Source organism: Anabrus simplex, chromosome 11 (genome assembly GCF_040414725.1).
Source record: "Anabrus simplex isolate iqAnaSimp1 chromosome 11, ASM4041472v1, whole genome shotgun sequence".
In the NCBI taxonomy this organism is placed as follows: Eukaryota; Metazoa; Arthropoda; class Insecta; order Orthoptera; family Tettigoniidae; genus Anabrus; species Anabrus simplex.
In genome coordinates this window covers 53,413,833-53,436,460 of record NC_090275.1, presented here as the reverse complement: position 1 = coordinate 53,436,460, position 22,628 = coordinate 53,413,833, and the positions used below count along the sequence as shown (strand labels likewise).

Sequence of the window (22,628 nt, the reverse complement as noted above, 5' to 3'; positions counted from 1 at the left end):
GTTGGAATTTTGAAGAATATGTAATTCTACTCTATAATTGACTGAATTGTGAGGTAAACATCATTTCCGATTTGGCTGAGAATGTGGTTACACTTGGACACTCCATAAATTGGTTCCAGTGATGAGCAGTGACACAATCTAAACATAGTAATATGAAAATATCTCAAATAACATCGATTTCTGGATACAAAAATGGTCGAGGAGTGAATCCTTTCAGAGAACTCGCCGATTTCACTCTCCACTACCACTTCCTCACGCAATATTGAAATTGAGAGACTGAGTACTCACTCCATAATTGTGAAAATCAAAATCAATGAATAGAGAAGCCTACAGCGCTTAGAAATTGAAGCGATACTTCATACTACAAATAGCTTTGAAGATGCCATACAGTAGGCTATTGGGTCTGACGAATTGCGTGAAGTATATCGTAGGTATTTCTCTGTTGTGAATTCTTGATTTATTACGAAAATATTTCTCGATTTCAGAACTTTAATTTCTTGTGTTTTTATACGCTACATAGTATTAATAGACTTTTTACAACTTTAACAACTTTAACAACTTTCTAGGGATATTTGAGGTGAATTTTAGTGACTTGTATGAATGGTCTGTTGGCAACTTTGTTGGTAGTTGTGTTTTGCTTAACCATGTGGTCAGGTGCAAGATGTTCGTACAGTGCGTGACATAAGCCGCGCTGGTGTTTTAGGTTACCGTATTAGAGGACCACACATTTTCATGAAAATGTTGGAAACTGATATTTATTATTATTTTTTGTGAAAACCAATATGTCTAAGTTTCAGGAATTAAAGATATTCATTGATTGTGTTATCAAGGTTAGAGGTTAAGAGCGCTTGCGGTTATATGACCAGTTATTTTCCTGTGAAGCTGAAATCCATTATTTTCCTGAAAAATGGCTAAGTTTACTTCCAATTTGTTGCATACATGTCGTATCCAGCTTCGTTTAGTTATGCTACGACGTCAATTTTCTTGTAAACTGTGTCAGAAATCCTATCCATCCATCTGCTTCAGTAGTATTGTGAGATTAAGAGAATCACGTCGTTTGAGTACAAATCGCCTCGTATTTCAGCAGAAGAATGCGAATTTTTTATCAATAAGTGGTAATACAGAAAGTGATGTTGGTAACCTGTCAAATAAAAATGTAAGTCATGTGACAGAACAGGAGCAATTACTACATTCTGTTATAGAAAAAGGAGATTCACTTTCATTAACTGACTGGGATGTGTTGAAGTTCAAGATTTTTGGCCTTCCTGGCTATATAAATTCTTTTAATTTTGATGCTGTTGCCATGGGTTTTTGTATAGCTTCTAAACAGTATAAAATTGGGTTATCTCTTTTCGATCATATAGCTTCGTTGGGGAAAGAGGCTAATGTGGCAACTTTGTCGCGTTTTCTCAAACTTTGTTATGTATGTCATAGTGCTCCAGCACCCAAAGATGTGCAAGCAGTAGTAGAATCAGTGTACTCAAAGTTAAGTTCTTTATGTTCACTGATGGATGGAAGTACAGCTGAAAATGCTGTTCATGGCTTGGTGTTGACAGACAAGTGGAAGGAAGGAATTGAGCTTCTTACAATGATAAAACTTACTGGTGTACCAAGTTCTTCTACTTACAATGTTCTTGCAAAAGCTGCATTTGATTACAATGATGTTGATGCTGGTTGGGAACTAATGAATGAAATGGTATTAAATGGTAGACGACCTACTCCCAGTACATACTCTGCATTGTTAAACTTTTGTGCGAGATGTCCTAACAAAGATGATGGACATGAGACAGTGAAAAAGTTACTTTCATTCTTTTCTGACAATGATCTCAGGCCTACAAAGGATGTTGCAGAAAATCTACAATCATGGTTTAAGAAGGAAAATCCTAATTGGAAGAGTAGTATGACAACGTTAAATAACAAGTAAGATATCCTCTTGTGTTCTTTTGGATATACATTACTAGGGGGACAGATATTGTTGAACTGTCATCTGTTTTTCCCTTTGCATTAGAACATTGCTCAGTAGTATAGAAATTCATTCTGCGAAATAGCAAAGGATAATAACGTGTTTTTATTTTGCATTCTTTTGTATTTTTTTTTTTTTGCAGATTTGGGATGATCGGTCTTTCAAGTGACAATATAAAATATTATACATTTCTCTTGTTCTTCTTCTTTATCTTTTTACCCTCCATGGTCGGTTTTTCCCTCGGACTCGGCGAGGGATCCCATCTCTGCCACCTCAAGGGCAGTGTCCTGGAACTTCAGACTCTGGGTCAGGGGATAACCAACTGGGGAGGATGACAAGTACCTCGTCCAGGGGGCCTCACCTGCTAGGCTGAACAGGGGCCTTGTGGGGGATGGGAAGATTGGCAGGGATGGATAAGGAAGAGGGAAGGAAGCGACCGTGGCCTTAAGTTAGGTACCATCCTGGTATTTGCCTGGAGAAGAAGTGGGAAACCATGGACAACCACTTCCAGGATGGCTGAGGTGGGAATCGAACCCATCTCTACTCAGTTGACCTTCCGAGGCTGAGTGGACCCCGTTCCAGCCCTCATACCACTTTTCAAATTTTGTGGCAGAGCCGGGAATCGATCCTGGGCCTCCGGCAGTGGCAGCTAATCGCACTAACCACCACAGAAGCGGACACACACAGTTTCCTTGCATGTGGTTAAATTTGCCGAACATCTTTCATGGCCAAATCTTGTGTGTTCGAGGTACATGCAGAAACACAATACAGAACTCTGATAATTAGGAAAAAAGTATTTCCTAACGTGTTTGAAGCACCATCCTTTGCACCTGCACCTACAACCAATCATTCGCCTCAGCGTACCTCAAGCCGAAGAACAAATGGAAAAGAGAAGGGGTTAGAAACAACAGTTAACTTTCCGCTTCAGTACAGAATTATCCTTCGAAATGCATACTATAATTCAGTGCAAGAAAATACCAAAACTGAAACCACACAAAATAGTATTTGTAAATCAAGGAGTGAAGGAATTTGGAAGAGACGTGTTTACAACAGATGAGCGTGTTTTATTTTATAAATTATGCAGTATTAAAGGGAGTGGAGAAAGTAAGTTTATTATACAGCAGCACCTAAAATTATTTACAATTTTGTTTTATGTCGCACCGACACAGATAGGTCTTATGGCGACAATGGGATAGGAAAGGGCTAGGAGTGGGAAGGAAATGGCTATGGCCTTAAGGTACAGCCCCAGCATTTGCCTGCTGTGAAAATGGGAAACCATGGAAAACCATCTTCAGGGCTGCCGACAGTGGGGTTCGAACCCACTATCTCCCGGATACAAGCTCACAGCTGCGCGCCCCTAACCGCATGGCCATCTTGCTCGCTCAGCACATTAAACGAGAAAAACATCCAAAAACAGTCATGAGTGCAAAGAAAACAAGAGTTCCCAGGTCCATTGGGGGCAAATTGCTAGCACTACATCCAGCAAATCATTAGGGCCATATTAAATACACTTCCAAGTAAATTGAGAGATAATTATTCCTGTAAAAACAAAAGCTATGCAGGGAATAGAACAGGGGATATATTACTTGTAAGACCATTTTTATACAGTCACCAGAATTGAGTTTGGTGAAATATTTTAAAGTCAATTTTTACTTATGTTATAGCATTTTCCCATAAATTTAAGGGCATTTTATTGATCATTTTCAGTGATCTTGTAGGTCAACAACCTATACATTACATTGCCATTAATGACCAGATACCCATAGGTATTGTACGGGCTTAAGTGGAGCTGCTGTGGTGTCTGTATGTCTTAGGTCTACCCTCAGTCAATCATTCAGGGCTGTTGCCTGAATGGCACATTCCTTATCAATTATTTACCTAGTCTCAAATGATTTCAACAAAGTTGGACAATTTTTTTTTACATCTCCCTTTGTAAATTATACCAGTCCCTACTTACTCTTCCGATAAATTACTATTTACCTCGATTTACTCTCTTGAATTCCAACTTTTATCTTTCCTACTTTTAAAACCTCCATTCAAGCTTATTCGTTCAATAATGTCATTCCATGCCATCTCTCCACAGACAGCTCAGAACACTTAGTTGAGCATCTCATCTCCTTGCTTCCAAGTTTTCTCAGCCCAAACATTGCAACATTTTTTGTGGAAATCACCCAGAACTGAATGGTTCAGAGTTGAGACAGGCTTAAGACAGGGAAGTGTATTTTCTCCCTTACTCTTCATTATCATCATGGACAGAATTCTACATAATATCAAGGAGAAGATGATGGGCGAGCAAGTAAAGTCTATGCTCTTTGCTGTTGACATTGTAGTTTGGAGAGATAATGAAGAGGAAGTACAGACACAAGTTGATTTATGGAATGAGGAGATAAGAAATTCTGGAATGAAGATTAGTACTGCAAAAAGTAAGACTTTGATCATGACAAGAGGTAACAGAAAATCCAGAAAAGTGATAAAAATAGGAAATGAACCTCTTGAAATAGTGAAAAAATGTAATTATTTGGGCAGCATGATATCACAAGATGGAAATTTGGATGGAGAAATTGATTTAAGAATACAACAGTCTGCAAGTTTCTACCAGTGTGTGAGACACATTGTATGGAACAAAGATGTGCCAATGAAGTGCAAGAAGGTTTTATACTCGTCCTGTTATAAACCTACACTGACTTATGCTTCAGCAGCCTGGACGTTAACTAAGTGGTACCAAAGTAAGATACAAGCAGCCGAAATGAGGTTCTTGAGGAACGTACAGGGAAAGAAAAGATGAGATAGAATAAGAAATGAGGAAATAGGGAGAAGCATGGGGGTGTGTAAACTTCAAGAAGAGATTGATATAGCAAAGTTAAAATGGTTTGGACACATGATGAGAATGCCAGGAAAGAGAAACCAAAGAGAACATTCATGGATACCGAGACTGGAAAGAGGCCTAGGGGACGTCCTAGAATGAGATGGAGGAGCTCTGTTGTGGATTGTATTGCAAATAGAGGAGTCAGTAGCAATAAAGTACTAGAAGAGGAATGGTGGAAATATTGAGTAAGTTGGAGGGCTTTGGTACACTACCCTACCCAGAGAGAATCTAGAAAAGGAATGGACGAAGAAGAAGAAGAAGAAGAAGACCCAGAACAAATCAAGCTGCTTTCCATTGGACCTTTTCCAGTTCTTGAATCAAGTAATCATGGTAAAGGTCCCATACACTGAAGCATCCTATAATGATGGTTGTACCTGTGATTTCACCCCTGTACCCTATTCGTTAATGAACAATGTGCCAGTTCCAGTTTTTGTTCAGAAGGGATTTCTCCCTTAACCCTCTAATAGAGAGCTGCCCCATTATCCACCACATATGAACCTGCCATGTCCTGAACTGGAAAACAGCAGCTGATAAAACACATTTTACAGCCGGATGTCCTTCTTGCCGCCAACCTCCATACAGACGAGTTCAGGAGGTTGTAATAAACGCTGAGACAAACACAAGCACCCAGTTCCCAAGCAAAGGAAATCTACTATTCAAGATAAAAATCCCTTGACCCTGTGAGGAATCAATTCTGGGACCCTTGTGTTCGAACGCCAGCATGCTGTCCACTTGGCTAATGAGGGTAACCTGCTATTCGTCCAGTATATGAGGCGACCACAACTTGGGGTCTAGTTGAAGGAAGAAATCATTTTTTATTAGGAATTTGGGAAGGAAGAGGACATGGCATTTAAAGAGTGTACTGTTCCAGCGTTTGCCTGGAGTGAAATGGAAAACCATTTCAAGAACAGCCGACAGTGGGGATTCAAACCCATGACGTCCAAAGTCCAGATTAGTAGCCTGGAGCCCTGTCACTGTGCTAATTCTGCTGGTCACTGAAAATAATTGATTATCCCCACTCATAATGTTATCTTGGTTTGTCTATTGATTCCATTAATTCTATAATATTTAATAAGTTTATAAATGCGTGCATTCTAATGTGTCATCTGCCTTGTAAGTTGAATCAGCTACGTAAGTCGGCCTTTATTAGGTTATATTCGTACCGGCATTACAAAATATCGATATTACAATATTTAATTGACAGATCATTAAAAAGAAACTATTTCATTAAACTCGCTGTTGACTTTAATTTACATTTTCTCCCTTCTCTGTGCCCCTAAACCTTATGCTCAGCTACACTGCTACAATCTCTGAATACCCTCATAACCATATGTGAAGAGATCTATAACTTTTATATACAACCTCGTTAAAGTGATCTCCCCCTTATACTATCTACGAAACTTACTTACTGTACGGTGATCCCTGATGAGATACTTTCACTCCATCAACACAGTAATTAAAACTGAGAGGACATTTCCTCTTGGTGAAATCTACAAACTGACTTTTCATTATCACAACCTTTACCATTCTTGGAGGACTCTCCACTAAGTTTCAGTAGATATCTGCAGGTATTTTCTTCCTCCTGCAACATGGCAAACAGTTTTGTAGGTTTGATGTGGCTGCGAACCAGCGCTGTAATTCATCCAGGGGTGCCAGGTATCTCAATTTAGACAGAATTCTCCCATTTTTCCTGATGAAAATGCAACTCCCAATTAAAGCCAGTCGGGATTGGTAAAAATCCTGGGTACCCTACAACTTCATGTAATTCATTTCCTACTCTTAATTGTCTGTTAGAAGAATATTTCATTTAATTTAGCCTCTATTTTAATTGCTCATTACAAAAATTGTTAAGGCAGCATAACCGGCGATGATTCGGAAACTATGCTCGCATTGCAGCCTTTCCCCAAGTTCTGTGACAGTGAGCATCTTGCTCACAAGCAAGTTGAAGAGTACTATGTAATTCATCTCCCACTTGCTGGCTGTTGCTTTTGCAGATCAGTAAGGTAGGATTTGGTGCATTCTTTCATTTTAAAATTATATATTTTGTGTTAGGACTATGTGTATTATTTGACATTTTCAGGAAGGACCATACATCATAAAAGTAGCACTATATTAATCTAACATTTTTGCATAGATAATGATAGATTTATTGCAGCCAATGGCCAATAAATACATATACAGATTTATCAAGTCAACGTTTGAGGAAGTTAATATTTTACATTATAATAATGATAGATTTATTGCAGCCAATGGCCAATAAATACATATACAGATTAATTTTCTTCATTATCTCACTATAGATTTTGTTGTTTTCAAGCAGTCCTGTAGGTGATATCTCCCACATTGTTTACCACAAAGATCACAAAAGCAGTATTCATCTGGTGAATGAAAAGTATTTTACATATCCGATGATGAAATCCATGCACAACAAACCGAGTCATTGTGTGCCTAAGAGTGTAGTTGGTTTGAGTCTATTCCTTATTTATCATTGCGTCGCTGCAGTAAAATTCCTCCCAGATATTTGCCCTTTTCTCCTTCCTATCATTTAGGTGTTTTTCTGAATCTTTGGTTGTTGGTAGATGCAATGTCCTTTTCAAAAAACTTGCTTTTACATAATCTAATGTTTTGAGGTCTCTGGATGTAAGGTGTGTCCATATTAAGTGTATGCCGTATGTTACGATCGGTGCTATTTTTGCGTGAAATAAGAATAACGCTGTTTTAATGTCCAGTAACTCTGGTTTGGTGATATCTTGAATACTACGAATAGCTGCTATTGCTCTTTCCTTTATATGTATTCTAAATGATGTTCTGATTGCAGATGTATTCCTAAATATTTGAAATGATTTCTAATGTCTCATTTCTGAGAAGTATGTTATCTGATTTGGCTAATCTTCCACCCTTTCTAAAGACCATCTGTACAGTCTTGTTAATGTTAATAGTAAAATCATTTTCCTTTGCCCATTCCTCCAGTTTATCTATATTCTTCTTTATTACTGGATCCTAAAACCATGTCATCAGCATACATGTATAGTACTACTGGGGAGTTCCTAGGTATTATTTTAGTAACAATATCTGAAGTGATTACATTAAAGAGTAGTGGACTTAATGGGTCTCCTTGTAAGACTCCATTTGTCTGAGTGATGCTTTTTGACCTAGTTGTCCCATCATCTATCATAATTCTGTTTGAGGTCAGAATATTATTTATAATACAGTAGTCACCAATTTGTTATTTTTTCCTACCAACAGCTCTAGTTTGTGTATTAGAATTTCCCTATTTATCAAGTCAAAAGCTTTGTTATAGTCAACAAAGACAACATAGAATTTCTGTTTGGGGTGTCGTAGAGTTCCATCTATGTTATCCAACAAATTTGCTACAGCGTGGAGTGTTGATCTTCCTTTCCGGAAACCAAATTGTTGATCTGGAATCTTGTCATTGATTTCTTCCTCCAATCTCTTTTTTAGTAAACTGGTGCAGGGAAAAAAGTTCACTCTGATGTGATTACAGAATGCCACAGAGACCTGTGGGAACGTGTTGGTAGATGTGAATGCAGAATGACTAGCTACTAATATGTAAATAGGGTGAAATGCCATGTTGTCACACCTCTATGTCCACCATCCCATATAATCCTTTTATTGTCTGTGGTTATTACACAACATATTTCCTGCATCTTATAATTCAGAAGTGTTTCTTAATAGTGTTGTTTATTATTTCTTTTTTCCAGGGGTTTATGTAAGAGCTGTAAGAGTAATTTGGAACCAATAACAATAACCAAAGAAGAATTTGGAGCACTTCGGTCATGTTTCATTGATAAAGTAGTCGTCGGTTCAAATGTGTTCCTCAAGACCACACCTGAGGAGTTAAAGGCCTTTCAGAAGTTTCTGGAACGGTCGGTCCCCTACGATGTGGTAATTGATGGCCTGAATGTAGCCTACAGTGCTAAATCTAACAAGGGAGTTCCTCATTCAGCATATTTGGTAAGTTTGCTTTTATAAAAGTAGCACTATATTAATGTAACATTTTTGCATCAGCTTCACTGTCAAAAAAGTATTTATTTGAATTAAAGTCATGTTATCTTCAGTTTTGACAAAGGTCCGGCTTTTTGGCTGAATGGTGAGCATCAAGGCCTTCAGTTGAGAGGGGTGCAGGGTACAGTGGATTCACTACTGGGTTGGGGATTGTAAATCCTTCTAATTAAGAGGCGGCCGGAGTCAGTTCTAGATTCACATTTTATTTCAAAATATCGCCACTAGTCTCGTTGCTGTCGACAGCTAACTCCACTGATAGTTACATCGCGGGTGCATAGATGGCAGTAAGACAGCCCAAGGCCGGGCGAGCAATTCCCCTCTCACCCTCCAGCGTCACATAGTCTGTCACCAGGAAGTTGTGATACAGTACTTGCACGGAGCTGATGGTGTTGACATTTGTACGGAATGCGAAACATTCCAGGAAATTATTGAGCATGGGTTAGTGCTGAGCAAAACAGTCAAAATAAGGTACTGTTTCCGACAAATATGAATGAAATGGCGTATGGCTTTTAGTGCTGGGAGTGTCCAAAGACAAGTTCGGCTCGCCAAGGTCTTTTGATTTGACTCCCGTAGGCGACCTGCGCGTCGTGATGAGGTTGAAATGATGATGGAAACGACAAATACACCCAGCCCCCGTGCCAGAGAAATTAACCAATTATGGTTAAAATTCCCAACCCTGCCGGGAATCGAACCCGGGACCCCTGTGACCAAAGGCCAGCACGCCGGACACTGTTTCCGATGTTGAAATGAAGTAGAGCATCAATCCCGTCCCCGCCTTACGTCTTTTCCTGTACCGGCCAGTCAGTGATACTTAATTCGAATAATTCTATCCAATGAAAATACAAACTGATATAACAGAAGTTAATTCATTTACGAATTTTTTAGTCACACAGTGATATTTTGGACATACGATAAATATTATAACGCGACCAAGAACGGAATTTTCCAACAACCCTGAGTAAAAAAAGAGCCTTACAAATTTATAACAGTTTTTTCCTCTTGGAAACAAACAGTTCTGTATAAAACATCACATTGCATATTGTGTTAAAATTTGAATTCGATAAAATAACTTGTTTTCGGAGACACAGAGGTGCCGGAATGTTGTCCCGCAAGAGTTCTTTAACGTGTCAACCTTCCAATACCACCGCCCTGAGCCAGGATCGAACCTGCCAAGGGGCAGAAGGCCTGCGTTCCATCCTTCGAGCCGTTGTGAGAGTCTCTTTGTCGTATGTTTTCGTATAAGTTTTAAATAATAAATGTTACAGCATCTAAATATCCATTAGTTCTGTATTTCATGACTTGAGTGGAGTGTAATTAGAGTAACTACTAAGCTCAAAAATATACCACTTCATTCTCGCTCTCGGTGACGTCAGGTGCTTTAGCCAATAGCAATGCTGCTCACCGGAATGGCCTGTCTGACCTGTGAGTTATTCCAGTTACGTTGGATAACCCAATTTCCAAGAAATACAAGGACTGTAAACGACGGTTTTGTATACCTACCCGTTATGAAACTCGGAAACGGTGCTGGTAAAGAACGCAACAGCTGAGGGGAACTGCAACTTCCCTCTGTAGGTGGGGGTAGTAGAATAACACCCACAGTATCCCCTGCCTGTCGTAAGAGGCGACTAAAGCGGACCACATAGGCTCTGGACTTGGGAGTCTGGGTTGGGGACCACAGAGCCCTTAGCTGAGTCCTAGCTTTATTTCCACTTACTTGTGCCGGGCTCCTCACTTTCATATATCCTTCTTCTTCGAGTGACATCTCCTTTTTTTGCTAGTTGCTTTACCTCGCACAGACACAGATAGGTCTTATGGCGACGATGGGGCAGGAAAGGGCTAGGAGTGGGAAGGTAGTGGCCGTGGCCTTAATTGAACCGATTATTTCATAAAGCAGTCAAGTGCCAAAGAATGGAAAAATGAGTTATACGCACATTTTGGTGCTGAAACCAGTCAAGAAACGTCGTCCTATAATAGTCAGGCATTACGTTGAATTTCGTATTTAGTTCAGAAACCAGTTAAGTGACACCGCTTGGCTGGTTTCTGCGATAAACTGCTGGTACCTTTCCGGTTGGCGCTGCTGTTCTGAATCCAGAATAACCAGCTGTTCATCTGTTTTTGTTGTCATTGTTGTGTTTCTGGAATCGCATGTTCCTAGTTTTGTGAACAACTGATTCAAAAAGTGTTTCTTTTGTTCAGTGCAGTGTTTTTTATATTCTTAGTAATGTGCCTCACCTCTGTGGTGTAGTGGTTAGTGTGATTAGCTGCCACCCCCAGAGGTCCGGGTTCGATTCCCGGCTCTGCCACGAAATTTGAAAAAGTGGTACGAGGGCTGGAACGGGGTCCACTCAGCCTCGAGAGGTCAACTGAGTAGAGGTAGGTTCGATTCCCACCTCAGTCATCCTAGAAGTGGTTTTCCGTGGTTTCCCACTTCTCCTCCAGGCAAATACCGGGATGGTACCTAAAAAACTTAAGGCCACGGCCGCTTCCTTCCCTCTTCCTTGCCTGACCCATCCAATCTTCCCATCCCTCCACAAGGCCCCTGTTGAGCATAGCAGGTGAGGCCGCCTGGGCGAGGTACTGGTCATTCTCCCCAGTTGTATCCCCCGACCCAAAGTCTGAAACTCCAGGACACTGTCCTTGAGGCGGTAGAGGTAGGATCCCTCGCTGAGTCCGAGGGAAAAAACCGACACTGGAGAGTAAACAGATTAAGAAGAAGAAGTGATATGTCTGAAAATTCAGAAGCGGGTTCGAATCCCACTGTCGACAGCCCTGAAGATGGTTTTCCGTGGTTTCCCATTTTCACACCAAGAAAATGCTGGGGCTATAACTTAATTAAGACGACGGACGCTTCCTTCCAATTCCTAGGCCTTTCCTCTCCCGTCGTCGCCATAAGACCTATCTGTGTCGGTGCGACGTAAAGCCACTACTGTAGCAAAAATAAATCAGAAGACGAACCTGTATCTAAAAAGGAAACGAGGAGTGGTAGACAAACAAACTCACACGCGTAATATTATTCGGAATGCAAGGGTAAAAGGAGAAGGTTATATTTCTTACTCAGACAAGGAAGTACCTGGTCTGAGCCCTACATTATTCTTTGTTATTGTTTGTTTTAGGTGCCCATCAATATCAAGAAGATACGTGAACTAAATGCCTTAAAACCTTACCTGGTGGAATATGAATACTTTTATGACAGCATTTTACAATGGCCTACTGCAGAGACAGAATGTGCTGTGGAGTTTGTTTATGCGGATTGATTACCTCCTGTCATGATGAGCAGGCATTGCTGATTTCATCCTTTTGTATCAGCAATACAGTCTAAACCTATTAAAATATGTTTTTTTTAACAAATATGGAGTTTATGACAAAATCCCTTCAAAATTCAAGAATCATCCCATAAAAATATGTTTGCAACACTCGTTTATTTCAGAAACCAGTTAAGTGGAAATTTGTTCCGGTTTTTTTTTTTTATGGCAAAGTTAATAAACACAACATATTTTTCCTTAGATAGAAATTATTAAGAGATATAATACTCTCAAGCTAAAATATTAAAACCCCTACCGTCAGGCCCCGATTTCACGTAGTTAACGCCCTGGGCAAACAATATTTAGCCGCCCGCCCCTCTGCTCGTTCTAAAAAATAATTAAATATTACAGTTTTCAAGATTGAGTTTTTAAACAGCACATTATGCAAATACAGTTCATTCTCATAATTAAAGTTATCAAGCCAAATAAAGATAACAGCCAAATAAGAATGAGGCTTTTCATTGTTATTTAAAAAGCCGTTGGTTCAGTTTGATAGTTTGTATGTAAGTAAATAATTTTAGAAATAAGACACGTTTTCTTCATAAAATTTAAATATGTAGATTAAATTCAGGTTTTAAAGTTAGAATAGTTTAAAATGTTTTATATAGTCTAATAAAATAATTGGAATAATTTGTGGAATGTAAAAGTAATTTGAATGTAATGAATTTAAGACGTAATTCACGCAGGCCATAATTACTCGATCCGCCGGCCGCCGACCCTCAAAAACTGGCGCCCTGGGCAAATGCCCAGTCCGCCCATTTGTAAATCGGGGCCTGCCTACCGTAACATATTGTCTGATGCTAGACAGTTTCTTTCATTTTCCCAAAAATGACAGATTTGGCGCTTGACTTGTTTCTGAAATAATCGATTCAATTAAGGTAGAGCCCCAGCATTTGCTTGGTGTAAAAATGGGAAACCACGGAAAACCATCTTCAGGGCTGCCGACCGTGGGGTTCGAACCTGCTATCTCCCGAATACTGGATACTAGCCGCACTTTAGCGACTGCAGCTATGGAGCTCGGGTTTTACGTATCTAGAACCGCCACTGCTCATATTATAATAGGCTACAACTGAAAGAGGAACAACATATATTTATATCAATTTATTCTTATTCTACTAAACCTTAAAATAGCTTTATAAATGTATACACACAGAGATAATACAGAAACATTAGTAGCAACTACTATTCAGTATGCGGATCGACCATTACTACATCTCTTTCTGTAACGTTACGCCATTTAGCCATTCTTTTAGTGAGATATGTTGTAGCTTATTCGAACTGACGATTCACCTCCGACCTACAATTACCAATAAAAATAAGTTAATTGTCTTAGTTTGAATAGTAAACATCATTGCGTCACTAATATTACAAAGACAATTCAATAAAGTCGGATAACACCTACCTCAGATAAGGCAGCTGTTCTAAGTTCATTCGCAATTTCATGGTGTTCTTCACCAACATATTTGTCATATTCTTCGGCGTGTTTTAAAGAATAATGTCGATGAATGTTAATATTTTTTTGCTAGTGGTTTTACGTCGCACCGACGCAGATATGTCTTATGGCGACGATGGGATAGGAAAGGCCTATGAGTTGGAAGGAAGCGGCCGCGGCCTTAATTAAGGTACAGCCCCAGCATTTGCCTGGTGTGAAAATGGGAAACCACGTAAAACCATCTTCAGGGCTGACGAGAGTGGGATTCGAACCCACTATCTCCGGGATGCAAGCTTACAGCCGCGCGCCTCCAACCGCACGGCCAGCTCGCCCAGTGTTAACATTATTAATAAAGTTTAATGTCTTATTACAAATCAAGCATTTTGCGATTCCATTGCATTCGGTAAAAAGATACGGCATAATAAAACACGACAAAATATAACGTGCTATTGAAAGGTCATACCACAACTAGCGAGTAACAAAGTATTGTCAGCGTGTCCACTGCCGCTTGTTATGAAGCAAGGGTGAGGAAGCGACTGATAGCAGCTGAAGATATCACTCACCAGATCCCTGCGTGGGTAAGAGCTAATCTGTCATCATCCCTCTTCAAGGACAAGGCGCTGCGGCATCTGCCGGAAACTGGCTGAACTACCAGCACTAGAATTCGGCCGACACTCGTAAGTCAATAAGCAGAGCTTTATTAAAATCACGATTAAATATATAAAGAATCCCTAATTTTGAAGTATGTTAAAGTAGCCCCTTAGAGAAAAATATAAACTTTGCTATGGTATAGTTTGCTTCCAATTTGAACACCATCTTGACTTAAAACAAGTTTAGGAAAACCGCGGTTCAGAGCTCAATTTCATATGGAGATTCGTTATTTTAATTACCATTTTATAACTATATTTGCATTTCTTTTTGAAATGTTTTTGCACTAATGAAAAGTGTATCACAGACTACCGTGCGCTATAAAAACAAAATAATTTTACCTTGTTCCGTTTCCTTATAAAAACTCTTACAAACTTTTGACCCATGTTACAACAATTACTGAGCTGGTGGCCGGCCGTTCCAGCTCCGGCCGCCTCTTAATTCCTCCAATTCAGAGATTGGGCATTTTTGTTTGTTTCATCATACCTCTCTTTGTATACAAACATCATTGTACACTCGTAACTAGCACAGAAACTCACACTAGTGAGTACATCCCTCTACATGAGGTTGGAGTGAGGAAGGGCAATTCAGTGTAAAACAGGACCAAATCCATATATGTGATAAAGTTCCCACGCACGACCCCACAAGGATATGGAAAAGGCAGAGGAGGAGGTGGAGGAAGAAGAATAAGAACTACTCCAGTTTTTACAAGGAGTTGTCTGTAACTTGAATTTTCAATATCCCGAAGGAATTTTAATTTCCCAATGGAATATTATTTGCTGTATTTTACATGTAATAAGTCTTCTGAAACCTAAAATTCTTTTACTCAATTTTGTCGGTACAGTGAAACCTACCTAAAGTGGTCGCCTATCATTCTTAATGTTATTATTTCAATTATCATTCTTTCAACGAAATGTTTATTAGTACAAGTGGGGGCTAAATCAAAATTTTAAAATTTTGAAATCGGGGAGAGGTCTATTTCATCATGTGATCAGTTACAATATATTAAAGGTAACATACATATGTATTGACTGGTTCGTGTCTTATTTATGTAAATTACAGTAAAACAATGCGGTACACCTATACTGAAGAATAAGAGTACAATACTACGTATGTAGAGTAGGCTGTTTGAAATACACTACTAATTTATATGATTTAAAATAAAATCTTCCAGCGGGGTTTGTTTTGTTGAATTTCCACACGTTTTTAGCGGCATAAGTTTTAAAAAGATTCTAGATGTTTATTCAGATGCAAGACTGTAATAATTTAATGTTAATGGTTTTACATCTCACTAACTACTTTCGCGGTTTTCGGAGACAGCAGGGTGTTAGAATTTTTCCCCACAGGAGTTCTGTTACATGTCGGTAAATCTGCCAACATGTCGGTAAAGCACTTTCAAATACCACCAGACTGAGCCAGAATCGAATCTGCCAACTTGGGCTCAGAAAGCCACCAACTTAACAGTCCGATTCACTCAGCCCAGCGAGCAAGACTGTATTCTCACCATACTGCCAATAAGCAAACAGTAGTATACACTATTCAAATACCAGGCGAGTTGGCCGTGCAGTTAGGGGCGCGCAACTATGAGCTTGCATCCGGGAGATAGTGGTTCGATACACCCCACCGTCGGCAGGCCTGAAAATGGTTTTCCGTAGTTTCCCATTTTCACACCAGGCAAATGCGGGGGGCTGTACCTTAATTAAGACCACGGCCGCTTCCTTCCCACTTCCAGGCCTTTCCTATCCCATATCGGTGTTGGTGCGACGTAAAGCAACTAGTAAAAAAAAAAAAAACCACTATTCAAATTGTATTCCAACAAAATACATTTTTTAATGAGTTTATATATTGGCAACTTGCTCAATCACACCATCCCACTCATTATCACAGATACTTAACTTTATTATAGACTACATAGAAGAGAGGATGAGGAAGGACGGTATTTATTGTATCCCAGAAAAGAGAAACGCCAATATTATTTGGATGGCCAAGTGTGAAAAAGGTTGACTTTATTACTATGTCACTGTCTTAGGAAAGTATTTGAAGCAGTTACAACCAGCTGTTTCATTCAGGTCTATCTGCAAATTTTATATTTTTTACGTTGCACTGACACAGATAGGTCTTATGGCGACGATGGAGAAAGGGCTAGAAGTGGGAAGGAGGTGACCATGGCCTTAATTAAGGTACAACCCTAGCATTTGCCAGATGTGAAAAAAACGGAAACCACAGAAAATCTTCTTCATTGCTGCCAGCAGTGGGGTTTGAACTCACTATCTTCCAAATGCAAGTGGACAGCTATGTGATCTGTGATACGTATCTGGCCTCTGACCGCAGTGTGCAGTGGCTACTTAAAGAAGGGAATATTAACACAGGCTTTGTGGAAAATTTAGTTGGTTCTAGAAAAAATGGTTAAAATTGTTGTTTATTGAGGTGACTGTAATGAAGGTGGCCGTTAAGGCCGGTTTCACTGTATGTTAAAGGATATTTCAAGCCTAGGGGGTGAAATATTTTTTCTGTAACTCGAAATCATGCACACCATTTTGCTTCTGATTACTGAATTATCCAACATACACTAGCAGAAAAAAATATCCAAACACCAAGAAGGGGTTGTGCTGGATTAACGAAAGTTGGTAGGCGTGTTTATACATCTGAAAGATGACATTGATTCAAGTTTCTCACAAATTGCATTAGCGTGGCACTAGTAGCTGCCCCATGACGTTCCACATCAAGTTTGCTTTAAATACGGGCTGTACTGTGCGAGAGCATTAGTTACCTGTGAGATTGGACGGAGTGACTGTGAGTGGGTCAAGAATGCCATTACGACGACAGAAAGGCTAGTATCATCAGCTCACTGCAGTTGAACGAGGTTGTATAATAGGACTGCGTGAAGGTGGATTTTCCTTCCGCACTATTGCAGAACGACGTGGCAGGAATGTCTCCACTGTTCGTGCATGCTGGCTGTAGTGGTCACGAGAAGGTGCGCTCGCAAGAAGACCGGGCTCCATACGTTCCCGTGGCACCACCGAGAGTGAGGATCGCTGTTGCGTAGCGGACTGCGTCTGCAGCAGCAATTCGAGCGGCAGTTGGTACCACAGTGACACAATAAACTGTTTGAAATCGGTTACTTGAAGGACAGCTCCAAGCCAGACGCTCTGCGGCATGCATTCCACTTACTCCAAACCACTGCCGTCTGTGAATTCAGTGGTGCCAAGTGAGAGCTCATTGGAGGATGAAGTGGAGTTCCATTGTATTTTCAGATGAAAGCCAGTTCTGCATTGGTCTGCGGCCTCAACACACTGGACCTACACCAGGAGTTCTCGTCTGGAGAGCAATTTCCTATGACAGCAGGAGCACTCTCGTGATTATCCCATACACCCTAACTGCAGGTGTGTACGTCCGTCTGGTGATTCAACCTGTTGTGTTGCCATTCATGAACATCATTCCCAGGGGTGTTTTCCAACAGGATAATGCATACCCCCATGCCACTATTGTATCGCAACGTGCTGTACAGAGTGTCGACATATTGCCTCGGCCTGCTTGATCCCCTGATCTGTCCCCAATCGAGCACTATGGGACATCAATGGATGACAACTTCAGCGTCATCCACAACTGGCATTAACGGTCTCTGTATTGACCAACCAAGTGCAATAGGCATGGAACTCCATCCCACAAGCTGATATCCGGCACCTGTATGACACAATGCATGCATGTTTGCATGCCTGCGTTCAACAGGCAGGCGATTACACTGGTTATTAATGGACCAGCATGGATCATTTACAATGGCTTTTCTTGTACGGATATTAACCTGTAGTCTTGTACCTTGAATCAATTGAATATGTTATCTTGACAAATATATTGCCGAAATTTCCGTATTCTACATTCCTTACGTCATGGTATTTATTTTAATTTGTTTTTTTTTCTGCCAGCGTATAACTAGTTCCTGTAGTAGGAACCTTAAATCGTCTCCATATCCAACAATAAGCACTGCCTGCATTTTAATCGGAGTGTACTGTTTGACTTCACTAGCCGCATGCTATTGCATCTTAAGGGCTGAACTTGAGCAGCTGCGTACCACAGCAGCTTGAAACCCTACTTTAGGCCACTTTGCAACTCTCAGCAGGCCGTTTTCAGTACGGGGTGATGTAGGACCTAGAAGTCGAGAGTTCCTGACCTGCTGGTTACTCAAGCCCCGACCAGAAGAGTAATGCCAGCACCATGGAGAAGAAATATGTGCCGAGAAGATTAAATGCAAGTAAAAACAGAAGTTGATTAAAGAAGGGGAAACAGATGGCAGAAAGAAGAATTAATACTTAAATTCTTTAGCATTGATGACAAAAATGAGGAGGTAAGTAATGATGCAGCTGATATTTTTTTGTGGAGCTAAAGTAGTATGCATGTTTATTTACATCTCAAATTTCAGCCTCCACAAGCACTTTGACTGTATTTATGGTAATAGCCTTAAATCTTGTTTCAGATATTGGCAAACAATTATCTGCAATTACTGGCAACCCTTCTTCAACGTAATTCCTGAGGCACCGGATAGGAATTGCTGTCCAGCGAGGAAACGCTGCCAGCGTTATGGGCTCATTTGCGGATAATGCTCCACTGGACAAAGTTTTCTATCTTCCTTCTTAGACTTTCGAGCTAGAGCAAAGCACCATGGTCAACAGCAGAAAACCTTGTCTATATATATAAAATAAGAGTTTTGTCTGTACATTGCTCAGAATTTGAAATAATGGTATTTCTGTATCGGTCATGTCCACAGTAACAAGAAAATGCACTTTTTACGTTTCCGTAATGTCTGTATGTATGTATGTATGTATGTACACGCATCACTAGAAAATGGCTAAAGAGAATTTAATGAAAATCAGTATGCTAAGTCGGGGAATAAGTCGCTACAATCTAGGCCATAAATAATTTTATTCACGCTGATTGAAATGGTAGTTTAGGGGATGGCCTAAAATTTAATTTTCAAATATTTATGTTATTAGTGGTCCTATCTTGATAAAAACTGGTATACAAAGTCTGGGAATAAGTCGCTACAATCTAGGTTATAAATAATCTTATTCACGCTGAGTGAAATGGTAGTTTGAGGGAAGGCCTAAAACTGAATTCTTAAATATTTGCATTATTAGTGGTCCTATCTCATTGAAAATTGGTATGCGAAGTCGGAGAATGAGCCACTACGTTATAAGGCTATAAATCATTTAATTAATGCTGAGTGAAATGGTAGTTTAGTGGGAGGCCTAAAATTTAATTATCAAATATTTATATTATTAGCGGTCATATCGATAAATACTACATAACCAAAGTTATATAAAATTAAATTTCCGACCATTTATGTCTTATACATTTTTACCGCACTGGCTATGATAACACAGATATTCATGAATTTGTATTTTTGTTGCTAAGTCCATATTAACACCGAGCCACGAGAAAATACGTAAATAGAATTTAATAAAAATCGGTATATAGAGTCGGAGAATAAGAAACTACAGTCTAAACTATAAACAATTGTATTCGACCTGGATGAAATTGTAGTTATGGGGAAGGCGCCTAAAATGTAATTTTTAAATACCTATGTCATTGGTCCTATCGAAAAGTACTACATAACAAAAGTTATAGAGAACACAATTTCCGGCCATTTAAGTTTTATTCAGTGTTAACGTACCGACTATGATAAGAGTGGTATTTCAGAGTTGGAAGAAAACTAAATGTGAAGGCCTACAATATCAAAAGCGCATAACATTGATCAACAATAACATTACATTGACCATTGTTTGTTGTGATGTTCTTTGTCTCATATATTGGCAGGAAATAGCCAGGGAGCTAGATAACTTTAATATTTAGCTTGCCATTCCTGTGGTTCATACATTTTCTGATACAGCTGGTACGTAACACACAGTAGTACATCACAGTATTCTAGCTATTTGATCCCTACTCTGACGCGCTGTTTTGAATGAGCAGTGGGCATACTTAAGGCAGAGGCTCACTTAGTAGAGGTGGTGGTGGTGGTGGCGGAGGCGGAGGCGGCGGCGGTGGTGGAGGATAACAATTAGGGCTATTCCAAATTATAGCAGCACAGTTCACTAAATAACTCAAAATTCAACCCTGAAAAGAGCTTTTTCTTAAGAAAACCTTCTTCCTCTTCATTTTTATTAAATTCTACATTCATTTTATTCCAAATTAGCAGTGAAGAGGCGCAGTTTCTCCCCTGGCTTGGAGGAAAAATTTGCCTTCAAGTCAGATAGATTTTTCCGCCGCCAGTGTACTGAATTGATACTTTCTGACTCATCGGTACTCGTAGGAAAGAGATTGGTAAAAGGGCATAGTTTTTGCCCTGGGAGTCGCCACTATTCAACCCTCTCCCCACCGAAAAGGGACGAAGAGTGTTCACGGCCCATGGCAGTCTGCGCCTTGGTCATTCCAGGTCTGGAACTTTGGACTGTTAGATCGGCAGCGCAGTCCTGTTCGTTAAAAGTGAGAAAATGTGTGGTTTTCCATTTGATCGAGTATTTCATATGAACGCATTACTTTTTATCGCGCCATTCCTACTGACGTCATTGTAATGTATGTTCGTTCCAGTTGGGAAAACCACTAAGACAGTCTTTCTGAGGATGTAAAAAGGCAGGTGGAGAGTGAGTGTCTACCATTATAATGAAAGCTCCCCAACATGATTGTGACTGATGGTATGCAAGCGGGTCTACCATTACAGTGAAAATTCCCTAACTCAGTCTTCATATGAGAAAAGATGTTTGGTGACATCCCTGTCGCGTTTCTAGGGTAACGCTAAGTGCTATGCAATTTCATACAATCTTGCTCACAACGCGTACACTACCTAACCTAGAATTCTGTATACAATGTAGAATTCCGTAGCGAAGCACGGGTACATCAGCTAGTTTGAGATATACCTGTTCTATTAGTAGCTAAATATCAGTTTTCTAAGACTATTGGTTGAGGATATCCTTAAATTGAAAATCAACCAGTTAATATAATACCAGTTTACATACATCTTGATTATAGACTTCTTTGCTGTTCAGCATTCAGTCTGCAAGCCTGTGTAAATGAATCACACTCCTCCACAATCCTCTTATATTCAACTACAGTAGAACCTCATTTTCTCAGCCCCCAGTTAGTCCAGATAGGATTTATCAAATTTTATGCAAAAATTGTTATTCATTTGTTATGCAGAACAAATAACTTAACATAGATTACAGTACAGTACGTTATTTCCAAAACTATAATATAAGAGTAAATAATGTGCTTAAATGTTGTCTTTAAGTGATTCAAACACAGTACTTTATGCATTATTTTGTATAGCATATTATATGTTTATTAATTGTTTGACTCCTTGGCTGAATGGTCAGTGTTGAAGTCATCAGTCAAGAGGATCCTGGGTTCGATTCCTGGCCGGGTTGGGGATTTTAATTGCATCTGATTGATTAATTCCTCTCGCTAGGGGACTGGGTGTTTGTGTTCATATTCAGACACCTCCACCACCACAAAAACATGCTGTAGTCATTACATCCCTACACATAGGGTTTAGATGGGCTTAGAGGCTCAGACGGTTGAGGCGTTGGCCTTCTGACCCCAACTTAGCAAGTTCGATCCTGGCTCAGTCCGGCGGTGTTTGAATGTGCTCAAATGTGTTAGCCTCATGTCGATTGGTTTACTGCACGTAAAATAACTCCTGTGGAAGAAAATTCTGGCGCCTCGGCGTGTCCGAAAACCATCAGAAAAGTAGATTTTGGACATAAAAACCAATAACAGTGTTATTATTATCCACATAGGATTGGTGTCAGAAAGGGTATCCAGCCGTAAAACAGGGCAACATCCACGTGTGCTACAACAGTTCGCACCCACGACTCCTCAGGTATAGGAAAATGCAGTAAATGAAGATGATTATCTGTTTGGTAATGGCATTTTCCCCATTATTTTTCTATAATCCAGTTTTTCAGTAGCCCGGATCACCTCTGGTTCCATTTAGTTCAGAAAATCAATATTCTGCTTTAGCTCCGTTCTATACCCCTTACCTTGACATCATTGAAAAGTGAGTATAATAATTATCACTTTGGTCTCCTTCCACTTTTCTTACCGTCTACAGCCGAGTCCATTATTCTTTTAGATAACCATTCCTCCTCCATTCACCTCACCTGAGAGGCATAGTCACTGGCTTCTCATCAAGGAGGCAACAGTTAAAATCCCGTTCAATACGTGTATGGTATTTTTTAAACGAAAATCACCGAGCAAGTTGCCCGTGCCGTTAGGGTCGCGTAGCTGTGAGTTGCATTTGTGAGATAGTGGGGTTTGAACCCCACTGTGGCTGGTCTGAGTGGCTCAGACAGTTGAGGTGCAGGCCTTCTGACCCCAACTTGGCAGACTCGAATCTGGCTC

The 22,628-nt window shown here is 39.9% G+C and overlaps 1 protein-coding gene across 4 annotated transcripts in view; it reads left to right on the top strand.

The window, feature by feature from the left end:
• The first annotated feature begins 655 nt into the window (after window positions 1-655).
• mldr (mitochondrial ribonuclease P catalytic subunit) overlaps window positions 656-22,628 on the top strand; it is a 55,072-nt gene continuing 33,099 nt past the window's right edge. For 3 of the 4 annotated variants that reach the window (XM_067155174.2, XM_067155176.2, XM_067155175.2), the window contains exons 1-2: window positions 656-1,920; window positions 8,552-8,804. In XM_067155174.2, coding sequence (XP_067011275.2) covers window positions 908-1,920; window positions 8,552-8,804 — 1,266 coding nt within the window. In that variant the 5' untranslated portion in view covers window positions 656-907. The remainder of the gene's footprint in view (window positions 1,921-8,551; window positions 8,805-22,628) is intronic. The other variant, XM_067155177.2, reaches the window with a different exon arrangement.